The 16,200-nt window shown below is 38.3% G+C and overlaps 1 protein-coding gene across 1 annotated transcript; it reads right to left on the bottom strand.

The window, feature by feature from the left end:
- Positions 1-6,786: 6,786 nt before the first annotated feature.
- Positions 6,787-10,838, bottom strand: dusp1 (dual specificity phosphatase 1). Its single transcript, XM_066649740.1, has 4 exons — positions 10,318-10,838; positions 9,153-9,301; positions 8,811-9,030; positions 6,787-8,005 (listed from the first exon to the last, which is right to left on the bottom strand). Exons 1-4 carry the CDS (start codon positions 10,706-10,708, stop codon positions 7,650-7,652), a joined length of 1,116 nt encoding a protein of 371 aa, XP_066505837.1. The 5' UTR covers positions 10,709-10,838; the 3' UTR covers positions 6,787-7,649.
- Between the last annotated feature and the right edge of the window lie 5,362 nt (positions 10,839-16,200).

The following is a 16,200-nucleotide window of genomic DNA, read 5'->3' as shown; positions in this document are numbered from 1 at the left end:
GTGAAGAGAAACACAGCCCTAATATTGGGTGAGAATATAGTCCAGTGTAACTGCTTATTTTTTCCCCAACTCCCAGTCGTCCTGAAGTGCTCACATTGTCAACTCTGTGGTATCGTCTGATGTGATAAGAAAAATCCCGCCTGAATTCAGTTTGAAATATAAAACCAGTCAACTCATGCCTAACTGCCCTTATCGCCACAACACTGTCCAATTGCGCCTCGAAACGCTGGGGAAAGTTGCCGCCTTTCCAGTCGCGTTAGAAAGTGGGCAGTGTTCTGGATTAGTGTTAGCAGAGAAAGCCAGCATTGAACCGTTATAGACCGAGGGGTACTTCAGCGACTTGTGGATGAAAGAGCCTAGCCAAATATCTCAAAATTAGTCTTTATTATTATATTATGGGTTTTAGGACATGTTTATCACACTAATGTACGAGGACATTATGAACCCGTTAATTGCGTTAGCAGTTACTTTTTGTTATTGTCTATAAATTAAGGTTCGGAATGTTCCTTAAAGTCACAGCTTATCGGTTAAATAACGGAAAACCCCTATGAAACACTGATATTTGTTCGCAGCTGTACTCACTATTTTATAGAAGGTATTAGTGGAAGTTTTTATATTTATTAGCAATAACCTTGCTGGACATAAATCATTTACCAGCATGTTTTCTCTCGATCGTTACCCTCAGGGGAGGCTGCCAAAACCAAAACCAACACATCAAATCATAATGTTCGTGCTGTGTTCTCGTGTCCTTTACATTTCCATGATGAATGGGGCAATGACGTAATAAACAAGGGGGAGGTGTCTATGTACCATTGACTTGGACTAAAAAGACATTTTATACTGTCTCCTTTCAAAACTGTTTAGGGAAAATGATTATTCAGTTACCTGAGGCACTTCACAGGTCCTTGAACTGCTTCGAAGCACGACATGGAACAAGCTTGGAACCTAGGCAAAAAGTTCAAAAAGTTTACAGGGCGTTATAACAATGAAAAGTCCCAGTACACTGGGGTGATTATGACAGTGGGGTGTACTTGAAAATGGGTAGTTCATTGGGCAGTATCCTGACTAACCTAGTACACTGAACCAATGTTTACCTAATAAAAAGGCCACAAGATCTTTGGTGTAATTTTCCCTGGTTAGTTTTGTAGAGTTTAAATTTACTGGAAGACGTTTACTGTCCCAGTGTGATTCTGGGTAATCTCAGGACAAACCACGACCCTGTTGAGGACGGAGGGATGAAGTGGTTAAATAAAATTAATGAATGCCATGCTCTTACTCTTACAAATTAATTTGTAAAAGTAAAATGTCTTACAATGGACAGCAGGGGGCGGTCTTAACTCAAATTTTGAAATATCTCATTAGCCCCTAGATCTGTCGCTTACCAATTTACAAAAATACATCTTTATCACTCTTCCAAATCACATCTCACCTTCTTCTTTTGATCTTCTTCTTGACTTTCTCTCTCTCTCTCTCTCTCTCTCTCTCTCTCTCTCTCTCTCTCTCTCTCTCATTATACTTACATCTATAAATCTATATCCCTCTAATGTCATTCACATCTTTTTGTCTGTCTGTCTCTCTTTGCATATCTGTCCTTTTCTCAGCATATGTTGTATTTCGGTTTCTATTATATCAAGCCAAATCAGCCTATATTCTAATGTTCATTTTTTTACAAGGTGAACTTATTAAATTAACACTGCACTCAGCCATAGGTAACAGTTATCATAATCTCTGCTGTTCTGTGTGGTTGTTACTGATATATGATGCAATTATTTTTGGGTATTTGATTGTGTGAAGGGCTGCTGCTCATCATCACTGGGATGATTTCAGCTTCCTTGAGGAAAAGAAGGAGTATTCCTCCTGTGAGGAAACTCAAAGTGTCACTGTGAGTCAGGCATCCTGATAGTACACTCATCCATGAAAATGGAAAGCACCCAGTTAAACCCAGAAAGGGTACTCTCACTGGAAACACAATATAAAACAGTTTGCCTTTAAAAACTACTTAATCTTACATTGTCTTGTGTTTTACCTTATACTCAAAGTCAAGTAATGTACTTTGGAATTGTGAAGTGAGATGTTCGAATGTGAATGACCTTTTAAAACTTTTTCCACACTGTAAATGTCATGTTCCAATTAAAACTTTTCCCAAAGGTCTACAGAGTAGGCCAAGAAATGTTTTAAATATTTTAAGATTGAAATAGGAACATATTTGAGACACAGAAAAAAAAGATCATATTTAACAGTTTTATTGACTTTGTGGTCACAGTTTAACATTTCTGATGGTGTATCTTGTCATGTCAGTGAACTTTGACAGTTCACTTATTTCTTTCAGTTTTTCATATGACGCAACATTTTTTTAAACACATTTTCCACTGATACATTTAAGTGTTCCAGTTCCTGTTCCATTCATCTGAACACAAAACATGGTTGTGTTTCTGCTCTGATTTAATTAAGTCAAAATTAGATCAGCCACACCATGTGTTCTTCATTATTTTGTCTGACTAACCGAAACTTTGCTGCTATATTCATTCATTCACTCATTCATTCATTCATAATCTGTAAAAATGTAATTTATATCTGAAGCTATTAAGAAAGGAAAGAAAAGGATGATAGTTATATAACAAAAATTAGAAATTATGAGGAGACTGGCTTGATAATACAGGAAATCTCTTGCTTTGGCTTAAACCATTAAAGCTGTCACATCATGACAAGATTAGGTAGTCTCAGATTTGGCTACCTAGAATGGTTGATTTTCTACGGAGAACGCCATTTTCAAGATTTAGCCCTCTCAATAATAATTTCCGGCTTTTTTTCCTGATAGAGTAGCTGACCAAAAGACTTGTGGGTGTAGTAATCCTCTTACTTTAGGCTCTCATCTCCCATGACATCACAGCATTACTCTCAAAGCTGCCTCGTCATTCCACAGCCTGGCGGATTAAGACATGTATTAGATAAGGATAAGGTGTGAATACCTTAAAAACAACAGTCCAAATAGGACAGTGGCAGTATAGACACTGAATACAGAGTGGCCTTCAGGCTAGCCTGCTTGTTTTGTTAAAACAAAGGCTTGTAGGGTGTAAAACTAACACTAGCTAAACACCAAACACTGTAATTTTGAGAAACGGTTAAAGCCACACTTTCAAAGTAGGGGTCGGAAGGCTAGTGAGACTGGTGTGACCTCTGCTTCCTCCTATCTGTGAACATTGGCCGCACAGACACAACAGTTCCTCTTTCTTGTGAGACCTTGCTAGAGATTTTATTCACAGACTTTGTCTGGATTGCTAGCTTAATGCGTGTCTATGTGCGCACAATTACGTGTGTAGGATTTGTTGCGTGAGATTATTTTTGCCCCTCTTCCTCTCAGGGGTGTGTGCGATGTACTAAGCCAGCCATTGTTCTAAATAGGCCATTCAATGATAAGGGATTGAAAATGTTTCCCCTTTCCATTAATTTTAGCAGTTACTAACCAGTGATATTTCATGGTCAACATTTCATAAGGAAAAACTAATCACCTAATCATAACTGATTAAATGTGAGTTTATGAGGACAGCCAACCTGGCTTTCACCGGCATTACAGTACTATACTTGTGCCTCTTTTTGATAGCTTGTGAGTTGTCAGTGTCGGGTTCACTTCAGGGCTGTTTTCATTTTCTCTCCTCATGAGAGGTTATGAGTACTTGCTTAATAGTTCAGAGTGCAAACACCAAGAAAAAAAAGGAAGGAAGGGAAAGGTGTGCCCAAGTCTCTTTCTTTTTATTATAAACTTGCTGAATGATACTCTTTTGACAAGTTATCCACAGCAGTATTCGCAATCTTTTATTATGATATTTCCTGTGTGCTACTAATTCCATGAATATCCCCAACCATATTTCTAGTTGGCATGATGAATTTCTGATTTAAGACTCTGGATTAAGCTTTTTTTCACATTAAATATGGTGGGCTCCTAACCTTAAATGCCCATTTATTATTTTGGCCAAACATATATTGGTTGTAGATAAATATATTCATTATTAATGTATGAACATATTAACATTGGTGAAGGATACAATGTTATGTCTAAGTTTCTAAGCTGTTTTAAAACAACCAAGATATTGGCAGTAGGTTGAGATTAAGCAGTGTTTTGGTTCTTTAGTTGCCCACTCCCGCTTTCGCTCATGACTAATGAAGAACAACAAACAGATCCCTTCTCAGAGACACAATAGACCAGGGTGAAAGGGGGTAGGAGAGAACATATGCCACTAAAATCAACCAGATTTAACTGGTGCCGGTTATGACCAAACAACAAGGCTTAAGCAGATTTGATATCTGATTACACCATAATCTGATAATTTAGGTTGTGTTATGTTTTTGTTGTTGTTTTCAGTAGATATAAGCTTAAAATAATATTGTGGATGATTGCGATGGTGTAAACAGCCAGAAAATCTCTCTTCTTCATAGCAACCTTTTCGATGGAAATGTAAAACAGAGCGGATCAGCTGGACGCTATCACTGATGGGTGTTGTGCTAATTTGCAAGCTGAGACTATATTAGCCTTTGAAGCACTCTTGCCTTCCATCGTTCATGGCTCCCAGGGCCAGCTTTACAATGCTGCTGTTTGCCCAAACACTAAGCCTGCTATAGTTGTCACACTTTTCCCAAACGCCTTGCAGCTGCTCCTATTGTGCTCAAAGAAGGGCCTCACCAAGCAGTCGTCCAGACTTCTCCGGCCAGCCTCCTGCCGCCTGACAGTGATCAGAGAAACTTGCTGAGACCCTGCTCCTCAGACAATGGGGGACATTGATAATGATTCTATACGGTGTAACCCCACCAACATTGCCAATGTCAAATTCCAATGCACAGTTAAAGGCAGGGCAGAGTGCCACTACATATGGCAGGGTTGGTTTGAATATGAAAGGGTCCTTTTTTTTCCCACCAATATCTCAGCAAGAGATGCAGCCTAAATTTTTGGTTTAAATAAACAAGGTCAAAACAGATTTCCTGACCTACTGGGAACAGTGGTATACCAGCTGAGGCACAAAGTTATAACAATAGTTTTTTCAACTTGAATTTATTTCTACATTTTTGCATATAAAACTTTCCAAAATATTGGAATCACCATTTAAACAATCACTGTTTTTGATACTACTACTACTACTACTACTACTACTACTACTACTACTACTACTACTAATAATAATAATAATAATAATAATAATATGGTTTAAAATATATGGGTAAATTACACAACTATAATCTGGATGCTAATGAATAATAATAAGAAATAAAGCCATTTCTTGAATAACGAATAGATTTAGAGAAATGATTGTGAATAATTTCATTGAAATATTATTTAAAATGAACAAATATATACCATCACACGGGTCTTTAGTTCCCTTAATAGAACCACTGCTTAATGTTCATATTATTTCCTCTTAACCATTGCTTAGCCTCTTTGGCTGTATGTTTTGTATAATCTCAGCTGTATTGTCTTGTGGGAAGAACCAGTGCTGCCCAAGGTGAAGTCTTTCTGCAGACTGCCTGATGTTTTCTCATGATGGCATTTACCTTGACAAGGTGCCCTTGGCCTTTTGGCTAAAATACAAGACCAAAGCATTCTAATCTCTTCAGCTAACTTGACTGTGAGGATGGTGTACTTGGAGTGGAATGCTTTTTTTCTGTTGCCAAAGAATGCCATGTCCTTATGTTAAAACAATTTAATTTTCATCCAATCTGACCAAAGCACTGATGACCAATATATTTAACTGTTTTGTTCCATGGTCAGAAATGTTGTTGTTTGAACACAAGGATGTGGCTTTCTTTTGTTGAAAGACAGGAAAAAGCATTCAACCCAAAAATACCATATCCATGGTCAAGTATGATGATGGGAATGTTTGGGTTATTTTAGTCAGTGGGCCAAGAAAATGTTGTCAAAATAAAAAGCAAAATGGAAAAGTGGGGCTAGCCTAAATATTATATTAGCCTTGTGCTGCTCTGAAAATCCCAGTAAAGACTTTGATCCAAACTATGCAGTCAAAAAAGCTCAAGAAATTGCTAACATAAAACAAGATCAGGATTTTGGATGATTTGATATGAAGCGCACCTAGAATCTGAAGTAGATCTTAACGACCAGAGTAATGGCATGGGAGCCTTCCAACCCCAAAACCTAAAACTTTCATAAAATTGGAATAGTCCAAACTTCATACAAAATGTTTTTAGCAATTATTAAAACATTTGATTAGTAATAAACTTTTGCCATTGATTACTGAAAAACTATAATTGAATTACATTATGTCATACTTACAGCACAGATTTAAAGGCAATGTAATGAGAAGCTATGCTACCACTGCTCTCAGAAACATCATGGTCAGAGTCCACAAGTATTGAGTTTCACAGAATTTTCCTCTGGACTCTGCACCCCAACTGATGATACAAGATCCTATGTCAGTGTTGACGTTGATATTTGATATAGAGCAGGTCCTGACCTGGAGGCCTTTTTCCAAGATGGTGATTACCCAAATATTTCCTTTCAAAACTATGGTCAGCCAAACCTACACATACACATGGCACAGTTTTTTGTTTTCACTGCACTGAGTTCCAGCTTGTTGATAATGAACTCATTTATTATTGCTTTTTATGAGGCTGTACTGATTTAATGGAAACGCCAAGACCATTTTTTTTGTTTAAGACAACCTGAATTCACCGTGGTGATAAATGACTGAACTTCACTATGAAACCATCTTTAGTTAATAGTGATTATTGATCACAAAAATATCATCGCACAAGTAATAAAACATTTGCTGAAACTGTATCAAAAATGTTTTATTTGTCAGTATCAAAACATATCACAAATGTGTAAAAATATACCATACGAAATATATTAATTTATGAAATAAATATCACATATCAAAACAATCTCCTGAAAATTACTCCCATTAGTGCTTGATGGAGAGTTCAGGGCTAACAACATTATACACATGAGGTATTTTGTGCTTGTTTACAAAGAAATAAATGTCTTGGTGAGTTGGTTTAAGTTCTGAAAGGCATGAATGGCCCTTGAGTGAGCCATACATTAAACTTTCATTGTCTTAAGGCAGAGCTAGTCTTGCCAGAGATGATAATACATTCATTGTTCACAAACAAATAGAAAACCAAAGAGGAGGGCATTCACTAAGATTAGCACCTTCAAGTTTAGCAACACATGATCCCCACAGGCTACCTGTGTTTTATTCCACAAAAACAATAAAAGGAGCTGACAAGTGGAAAACTGAGCAAACTGTAAGACCTGCTGCTGATATTGTAATAATAAATAAAAACAGTGTGATTATCAATTGCGATGCTCAATTTCTAGAAACTGACACTGACATGCATTCAGAAATTCAGCGCCTCAGGTACACAAACATCAAACACACATACTCTCTCTTATGAATGCCCAAACCCCTCAGTTCAGTCAGCCTGAGTGACTGCCGTCTTGTGTTCAAAAGCCAATCTAGAAAAGCAAGGTTGGTCCGGCCAGCCACTTTTCTCCTGAATGTTGTGGAAATACTGTTGTTAAGCAACAGAGGAAAAAGTTATCGTAATTGTTCATAAATGCAGAGACACACAAAGAGATCATCTGAACCAAATATGTCTCCTTAGCCAGAAGGCCACAGGCCTGAATACAGATGAGTGTCCCATTAGCAGGTAGGTGATGAGGTAATAGGACTGTGCAGGAAGGAGAGTGGGCTGGCCGCAGCGTGGACTGGGATGGAGACAGGGAAGTTGAAAACTGTGCTGCTTTTGCCGAGTGCAGGACTTCCTGCCTCTGATGAACATGTGGAGGAGGCCAAAACTTGTGACTCAAATTGCAGGAGTTGGCCCATGAAGCTGAAGTTGGGGGAGATGATACTGCGCCGCTGTTTGACAAACTCAAAGGCCTCATCCAACTTGACACGGTTGGTTCGCATCAGGTAGGCTAGGCATATTGTGGCTGATCGTGAGATGCCCGCCTGGCAATGGACAAAAACACGACCACCATTGTTCCGTACTGAGTCTGTGTGAAAAAAGGAGGGAGTCGTTAGTTCAAGTCTGTACCAAAGTCTTTGCTTCAGCACAGAGAATCATTTTAAGTTTCTTTTTTTTACATTAACAATAAGACAATGCTAGGTTCACCAGGTGAAAAGATGTGCTGGCAATAGTTTTGTTTTTACTGTTATTTTTCCAATTAATTTCTGCTGAAGAATGGGGTGCATTCTAAAGATTGCAGAACCCTATGCTGAAGCGGTTAATAGCAACTCTTTCTCTGTTGCAGATGCCTCCCTTCACTTTCAGTTGCAAATCACAAACACTGCAGCACAGCTTACTAAAGGAGCCATCTCATTAGAGAAGCAGGAAGAAGTTAAATGAGGGCTGGGGGTGGGTGATGTGGTAGCACTCTCTCTGTGGCAGGTCTGAATACACAATGGGGAGTGGCTGCCCCCCTATTGGGAGCATTGATCTGGGGAGGAAGGCCAGCGGAGAGCCAGAGAAAACCCTCTTTTGTTTGGATCGAACAAAGAGAGCCAAGCAAGCAAAGAGAGCCAGTTGCTCCCTAAAAAGCAGACTGGGTCATGGCCTGCTGCTTTCCATGAAAAGAGGGCAGCTCTTTAAATGGGATGAGAGCGGATGATGTAAGCCATTGTAGCTGTCAAGCTTGGTCCATCCAGCTGGTCGTTTTGGAGGGAACTTTTGAAAATTTTAATTCACTCCTCACTGGCTGAGGAGGAGGGGGGGCTCGCTTGCTCTAGCCTTCCAAAAGTAACATCTGTTAATATTTTGTGACAAGGAATCATTAATAGCAAATGACAAAACATTCTCACCAATAAATTCAATGGCCTCATTGAACCAAGAACTGATGTCTGCTTTGTGGTTGTCTTCAACTGGAATACTCTTGTATTGATAATGGTCCTCAAAATGGTTTGGACAGTTGGCAGATACATTAATAAGGGCTGTGATGCCCAACATGTCCAGCATGTCTTTTCTGGAGGCATGGTAGGCACTGCCAAGATAGAGGAAGGGTAGAATTTCAACAGGGCCACCCTGAAAAAAAAAATAGTTTGGGAATTAATAAAGTTTATGAACATAAGTTAAACTGTAAAACAAAACTGAATGTAATTCTCCAGTGAAGTAAGAGCCTAATAAGGCAGGTAGTACAGGCTTACCTGATCATACAAGGGGGTAGTGCATGTATTACAACCAGATTCAGCACTGTCTGGATGGCAACTGGCACTCAGGGGCAAACTGAGTCCCTGAGGGGGGGCTGGTTTGGTGCACATTTCGGGATATTCAGAGGAGAACACGTCAAATCCACCTAAAAATAAAGAAATCAAAAAAAGAAACTGGCATTAATTACACTTTACAATTTACAAGTGTCAGCTGTAGGTGACAGTTGCCGTGACACAAAGCCTGGCCAAACAGTTGAGAAGGTGACAGCTGAAACAAACATTTGAGCAGAGTCACCATACAAGGTCAGACAGCCACAAATAACCAAAAAGGCTGTAAAGTAGTGATGAGCAGTGTATTAGAGCAGGTGTCTAGTAATTACATATATCAAAATCACCTATAGTCTTTAGTCAACCTTTGTACTAAACTTTCAGTTTCAGTTATTGTAATAAAACATAGGTTGGTCAGTGTTGTAGTGTCATTGAACTTTTAGATAGAAATAATAACAATAATTACAATAATGTTAAAATAACAATCTATTTTAATCCCTTCTTCCTTTGTTTACAGACGCTGGTGGTAAGAGGTTTATGGACATGTACGTTTATTTAGTAACATACTAATAAAATGTATTCAGTGCTCTTTGGTAGCTAAAAAGCATGACCTAAATAATACAGACTTTTTTACGCTACAGAATTCACGTTTAAACACAAACAAACCAGCTTAGTTATATCAGACCAAGTAACTTTCAGGAAGAGAGCCTTAGCTCCATTTTGTTTCAAGCTCAGCGTCCACAGCCGAACAGAAGAGTAAGAGCGGAAACTTTAACGTTAACTTGAATTCAAGAAACGATAATTAACTGTTTTAATCAAACAAAAATAGGCTTAATCAGTTTGACTGGGACATGTTTAAAGAGGGACATAACGTGTTTGAGTGGAATAAAACATTTCAGCCGCTCGGTACCACATGAGGCTACTGAGGTTACCGTTTTAGTTTATTCTTTAATTCAGTGAAATCAGTATTTCACAATAAATATGTAAAAACAGAATTAAAACCATAAAATGTAATGGGTTTATTTACTAATGAACTTATTTAATTGTGAAAAAAGCAATTTTCTATAACAATTATTAACACTGTTTTACCCCGTTACTCGGGCTCTGTTCTCACCTTTGAGAAAGAGAACGGAGGCTCCACACGGGTTTCTCCGCAACGCCGCGAGCGCGAGCGTCAGAGTTCCGTCCTTTTGCGCGTGCGCCACGTCGGCGCCGCGGTCGTCGATCAGAACCACGCTCCGGAACCTGCCGCTCAGAAGCGCGCTCCGCGTCTCCGCGCTCGGGACCACGTGCTCGAGCCCGAGAGCACCGCGCGCGCGTCTCCGCACCAGCGCGCTCATCCGCACGTTGACGGAGCCACAGATGTGCGAGGCGCTATAGGAGAAGAAGGAGCGGCAGTCGAGCAGCAGACAACGACCGGCCTCTGTCTCGAGCAGCGTCCGCAGCGCCGCGCTCTCGATATACACAACTTCCATCATCACCATAGTAGAGAAGTCTAACAACATACGGCACCGGGGTAAGTCCTCAAACTCACGGAAAAGTTCTCCGATGTGGTATTAAAATAAATTTCTCAGTACAAATCCAGAAATTCCTCGTCGTTTTTTGTCGTTTCTCCTTGTCGTTCTGGCTCCGCTTCGCGGTGCTGCTATTTATACTCTTATTTTTTGTTTGGAGGGGGTTGGGGAAGCATGGTGACGTCGCGTCCCCGCCCAAACTGGCGGGCTGCCCGCGTGAATTCACAACTACGTCATGAGCAGCGGAGACAGCGGTCAAACCCTAAAGACCAGAGAGCCTTTCAAACGCAGTCCACCTTAAGTTTTCTAGATCAGACCAACTTTTCAGCATTTGACACACAGTCCACCTTAAGTTTAATAGATAAGACCAACTTTTCAGCATTTGACACACAGTCCACCTTAAATTTACTACATCCGACCAACTCTTCAGCATTTGACACACAGTCCACCTTAAGTTTAATAGATCCGACCAACTTTTCAGCATTTGACACACAGTCTACCTTAAATTTACTAGATCCGACCAACTTTTCAGCATTTGACACACAGTCCACCTTAAATTTACTACATCCGACCAACTTTTCAGCATTTGACACACAGACCACATTAATTTTACCAAATCACATTAGTGTTGACCACCCTTTCACACACAGTTCACCTTAAATTCACCAGATCAGACCATTGACTATCCTTTCACACAGTCCACCTTAACATTACTAGACCAGAACAGTGTTTATCAGCCTTTTACACATAGTCCACCTTTCCTATAACAGATCAGATAAGTGGTCCCCAGCCTTTCACACATGGTCCACCTTATCTTACCCACCCAGAAACATTGAGAACACACGGAAACTACAGCCAGGTAAGAATGTAACCCAGGACCCCAAGGCTCTGGAGGCTCTGATTATTTCAGATAATTTGACCTTACATTTAGCATTGCTTTCAATTCAGTGTTATTCAGCATTTAATATTTAACCTTCATGAAATATTCTGAATGATCATAAAGATACATATCTATTTTCATATCATTAGAAAAATAATAACAATAGAATAATACCAAATGTCATAAATATCACACTAAGCTGTTAAAGCTATAGTAAATTTGAAATATTAATGAAAAACAATTATTTTTGTATATTAGGAAGATAAAGATGTCAGTCTGAGTATTTTCAGGCTACAGTTGATAAGTCGAGGAATTTAACAAATTTTCCATGATGTGGTTGTTTGTGGAGGTGATCTTTGCTCTCCTCTTTTGATGAGTTCTAACAAATAACAAGATAATTACCGAATACCTGTCACTGCGCTCATAAAAGTTTATACTTTGTTTTTATTGTACAGGCCTATGCAGTGTGCAATGCGGCGAGAGCAAAGGCAAACCATAAAAGTTAATCACTGTATAGAAACTGGAGGTCTGGTAAATTTCCATCAGCTGAAAAACACCATGCAGGTTCAGCTGCATGGAATGACAGCATGAAGCGGGATGTTTGTTGATTGTGTTAGACCTGTTTTGAGCCTCAAGAAACCAAAAAAAAAAAATGCTCAAGATCACTAAATAAACAACTGTAGAAAGGGCTTCATGGGTTCGTTGTAAGTATCTTTGCTTTGGAGTCTGGTCTTTCAGGTTTAATCTAGTCACTGGTGTTTCCCACAACAATGCAGACGTATTTGACGCTTTGTTTTGTTGTGTAAACTTTCAGGGCAGGCCTCATCAGCCATGTTGCTATGGATGTGGTTAGGATAAAAACGTGTGGGTTACTTCCTCTTGTTTATGGCTTACTTCTGGGTTACACCACATTGAGAAATACAGTTGAAGGCAAAAGTGTAGACATGACCGAATTTATGCTTTTTCATTATTTTATGATCTGGCTTATGGCATGTGTGACAATATCTTTTGCTCCTTAGATAATTTATTTTTACAATACACTTATTTGAGAACATTGAATTTTTTGGTTTGTTAAAGACAGCTGACAATCTGCTCATTACAGTGACATAATAAATTGCTCTGTTTATATAATTAAAAGCCACATAATAAAATGTTTTTATTAGAATTTGACAGGTTTTATAGATGGCTTTTTTTAAATATATATTGTGATGTTATAATGTAACAACCAGAAGCCGTCACGGCACAGTGTATTTACTGTACATTGTCTTCATTTTTGTCATTTTTATTTTCTTTATATGAAAATGCAAGCTCACCTTCACACCCTGAAAAAAAACCATTAATTGTCTTGTAATTGTTTTGGCAAGGTTTTGTTCCAACAGCAACATTTGGCAAAACCTGTAAGAAAATGTTTACATTTCCTTTGTGAAACTGGGGGTTGTTTGAGGAATCTAAACTAGCCCTAAATGTGTTGTTGATTAGTTTGACACTTCTTTTGATCACCATCTAAAATTTAATTAGTTATTTTGTAGTTTTCAAATCTGCCCAATGGTGTATAAATGGTGGAATATATATTCACTGCTGGTACAAACCCTTATATCTTCAAATGTATGTTTGTCAAGTTTTGATATCATCAGAATTCTCTTGCATTAAAAGTGTCAGAATCTAATGAAGAGTGAAATGCTTCTGCAGAAATGCTCCAGAACGTCTTGGATGGTAAATAACATTTTGCATAATATTATATTGAACATCTGGTGTTTTTTCCTTCTCCACAAAATTGTAGAAAATAAAATTGGAAATTCTATGACGTGATGTATCCAAATATTACACGTGTTCTTTTACTGGTTGCTTCAGATTCATTAATAACCCTTTAAGCTCTTAAGTCTGGAAATAGCCCATGACTGGATGATACTGTATTCCCAAGGCTTGAAGTAGTGACATTGCCTCTCCAGCTAATACAGCACCAGGGCTTGTGCTTTGTTGAAGTATGCTTGCATAGAAACGTCTTTAGTTCTCTAAACTCTGTATGCTGGGTTAAAATATTTATCACGTTTCCTGCTGCACTGAGACAGAGTGTATATGAATTGAAAGTAGGACAGCAGTAGAGTAAAGTTGCTGATGTACGTACTGCGTTTCTGGCGTCTGAGTCAGGAAGATGGACTCCTGAAGAGCTGCTAGAAGCCAGTGTGACCAAAACAGAGGAAGAAACAAAAAGTAACAAGACAGGGGAACTTGGCAACGGCTCGAGTTGCAGCAACATCTGCCCAGTGATCTGGATTTCACGATCCAAACCCCACTGAGATGAGTCAAGCCTGAAAATTGAGCCACGGAAGGGGAATGTTACTAAATTTTTTTTGCAGTGTGTAGGGGATGGTCTGGCAACACAATGTACTGTAGTCATACACTTACTGTAAGTATCTGTTTGGGGGATGTGGATTAAGAAACCCCAGATTCTTCAGGTTTTCACCACATTTCAAAACTGAACATTGTGAGGCGCACCAAAATGTCTTTTGTTTTCAATAGTTATATAAAAAGAAGACATAAAATTCCTGAAATAATGAAGACAAAAACTTCAACAAGTTTTTCCCAAAATACACAGAAGCCTCAATAACGGAATACAACATAAATGTTATAAACGACCTCTGTCGTTCATTATGGCTTCCATTCTCCATGTTCTGGAGTGTTGGTTTCAGGTTAAACAAAATCTGCTTTGAAATTTATTTGGCTCTATAAACAAAGTTAAGAAGTCTAAGATGTTTGTTCTCAGACCATGTTATCCAATATCTATTTAATAATATTGAGGTCTGGGCTCTGGGGGTCGATCTGCAACGTTTCTTAGTATTAGACCCACTGTTCTGAGTTCTCACAGTAGAAGAATGAATAGAAACCTCTGAGATCTGAAGTGTGCAGCCTGATAGTCTCCTGTCTGTTAAAGATGTCAGCGTTAAGTACTGTTTATCTGATGGAGTGTTGGTAATCTTTAAGGGGGCCCATCTTTAATCTCCTTTTGGAAAGTCATATTGTTTCGTGTATTGCATACTGACCTTTCTCATATTGTGTTTAAGGAACTTCTAAAAAGAACCTAGAAAGCAACCATACCTGTGACTATTCATTTCCAGTAATTAAACACGTGTGTTTATGTGACTCGTGTTTATAGAATGGTCACAAATGTTCTCTCTGTATTTCTATTTACCACTCTTTTTGCTTTAAGTGTGAAAAGGAAGCGAAAGAAGGATATATGCAACACATTTCCTGTATATATATAGTTAGAATAATGCTTTACCTCTGCTGTCACTTGCCATTTACTGACAGAAATGTGTCTGGGTGACCGGCACAGTCCTGGGAATCTACAGGGTATATCCTGTTTTCTCTTCTCTTTTTTACCGCAATAACTTCTTTTAGTGTAGAGGTCTGTGTTTGTCAAATGTCCATTTTTCACAATGGCACATGACATCACTTTATATTAAGCAATATGTAATACTGAATGGAATTTTTTTTCTATTGGTTTTTAAGTACTGCACTAATTAGTAGGTTTCATAATGTGTAACTTCTCGCAATTTCCATTCATTGGTGTAGTGATTCAAACAGTGACAAATATGCACATGTATAATAGACAATCTTGACTACTTTAAGAGTCACTCACAAAATAAATATAGATTCTAACCAACCAAAAAAACGTTATTAAGAGTCAAGAGTTTCATCTGAAACTGCTCCAGAGGGATCAAAGGACATCTCAGGCCTACAGGCTTAGACGAATACAGTGGGGCAGTGAGTAGAGGTGAAGGGATTGTTTCCTGGAGACCTGTGGAGTTGTAAGCAAAAGGCTTTTGAAATTGTTATGAATCCACTAATAACCTCACTAATCTGGCTTAGACATGTTTCCCAATTCCAGTATATAGTTCCTCCCTGCCCAGAATCTACAGGTATGTTTTTCCTGACTTTCTAAGATGTCTATCCCAAATCAGATATAAACAGTTAACTGTGGAGCTGATATTACCATGTTTAAATGAGATAGGTTAAGATACCAGTATAGTAAACTTTAGTTTAGAAAACACTGCAAGTTTCACAAAAAATTTAATTTTGCAGGGTTCAGTAATATGGATTTTGGCCATTAATAAACATGCACAGCAAATTCACCAGTGTTAAATCAACACCATTAGTGTAAAACGTGTAAACTTGTCAACACTCTCTGTGTTAATTTAACACTGATAGTGTTGATTTAGCACTGATGAATTTGCTGTGTGCTGTGTAGAAAATTGCTTCAAATGTCTTTAAATGAATGCCAATGAAGGGATAAATAAATTGATGTATTACAATGTTATTACTATGAATTTATGTTCACTGCTACCCTTCACAGACTGTTTTTTAAATTTAACTGAAAAAAAAAACTATGTATTTTGCGGTTAAAATTTGCTTAAATTGATAAATAACAAAAAGTACAGCTGAAACTAGTTTAACTAGTGTTAAATTTTGCATTATTGAAATTTTATTTACATTTTTCCCATGAAAAAAGATATTTTTTTTCTTTCTTTTGGGGTTTTCACCATCATTCAGATTTGGTAGTACAGAAAATCTGACTCTGTGGCGGTAACCACAAGGGTACATA

This window comes from Hoplias malabaricus, chromosome 17 (assembly GCF_029633855.1).
Source record: "Hoplias malabaricus isolate fHopMal1 chromosome 17, fHopMal1.hap1, whole genome shotgun sequence".
NCBI lineage: Eukaryota > Metazoa > Chordata > Actinopteri > Characiformes > Erythrinidae > Hoplias > Hoplias malabaricus.
This window is presented reverse-complemented; position numbering and strand designations above follow the sequence as displayed.

What these genes read in the sequence shown, in the direction of transcription:
- dusp1 (XM_066649740.1), bottom strand. Translation starts at nt 10,708, where the DNA reads ATGTTGTTAGACTTCTCTACTATGGTGATGATGGAAGTTGTGTATATC. An exon ending in CTACCCCCTTGTATGATCAG is followed by an intron (nt 9,031 to 9,152) that starts GTAAGCCTGTAC and finishes TTTTTTTTTCAG; the next exon opens with GGTGGCCCTGTTGAAATTCT. An exon ending in TGAGGCCATTGAATTTATTG is followed by an intron (nt 8,006 to 8,810) that starts GTGAGAATGTTT and finishes TTTTTCACACAG; the next exon opens with ACTCAGTACGGAACAATGGT.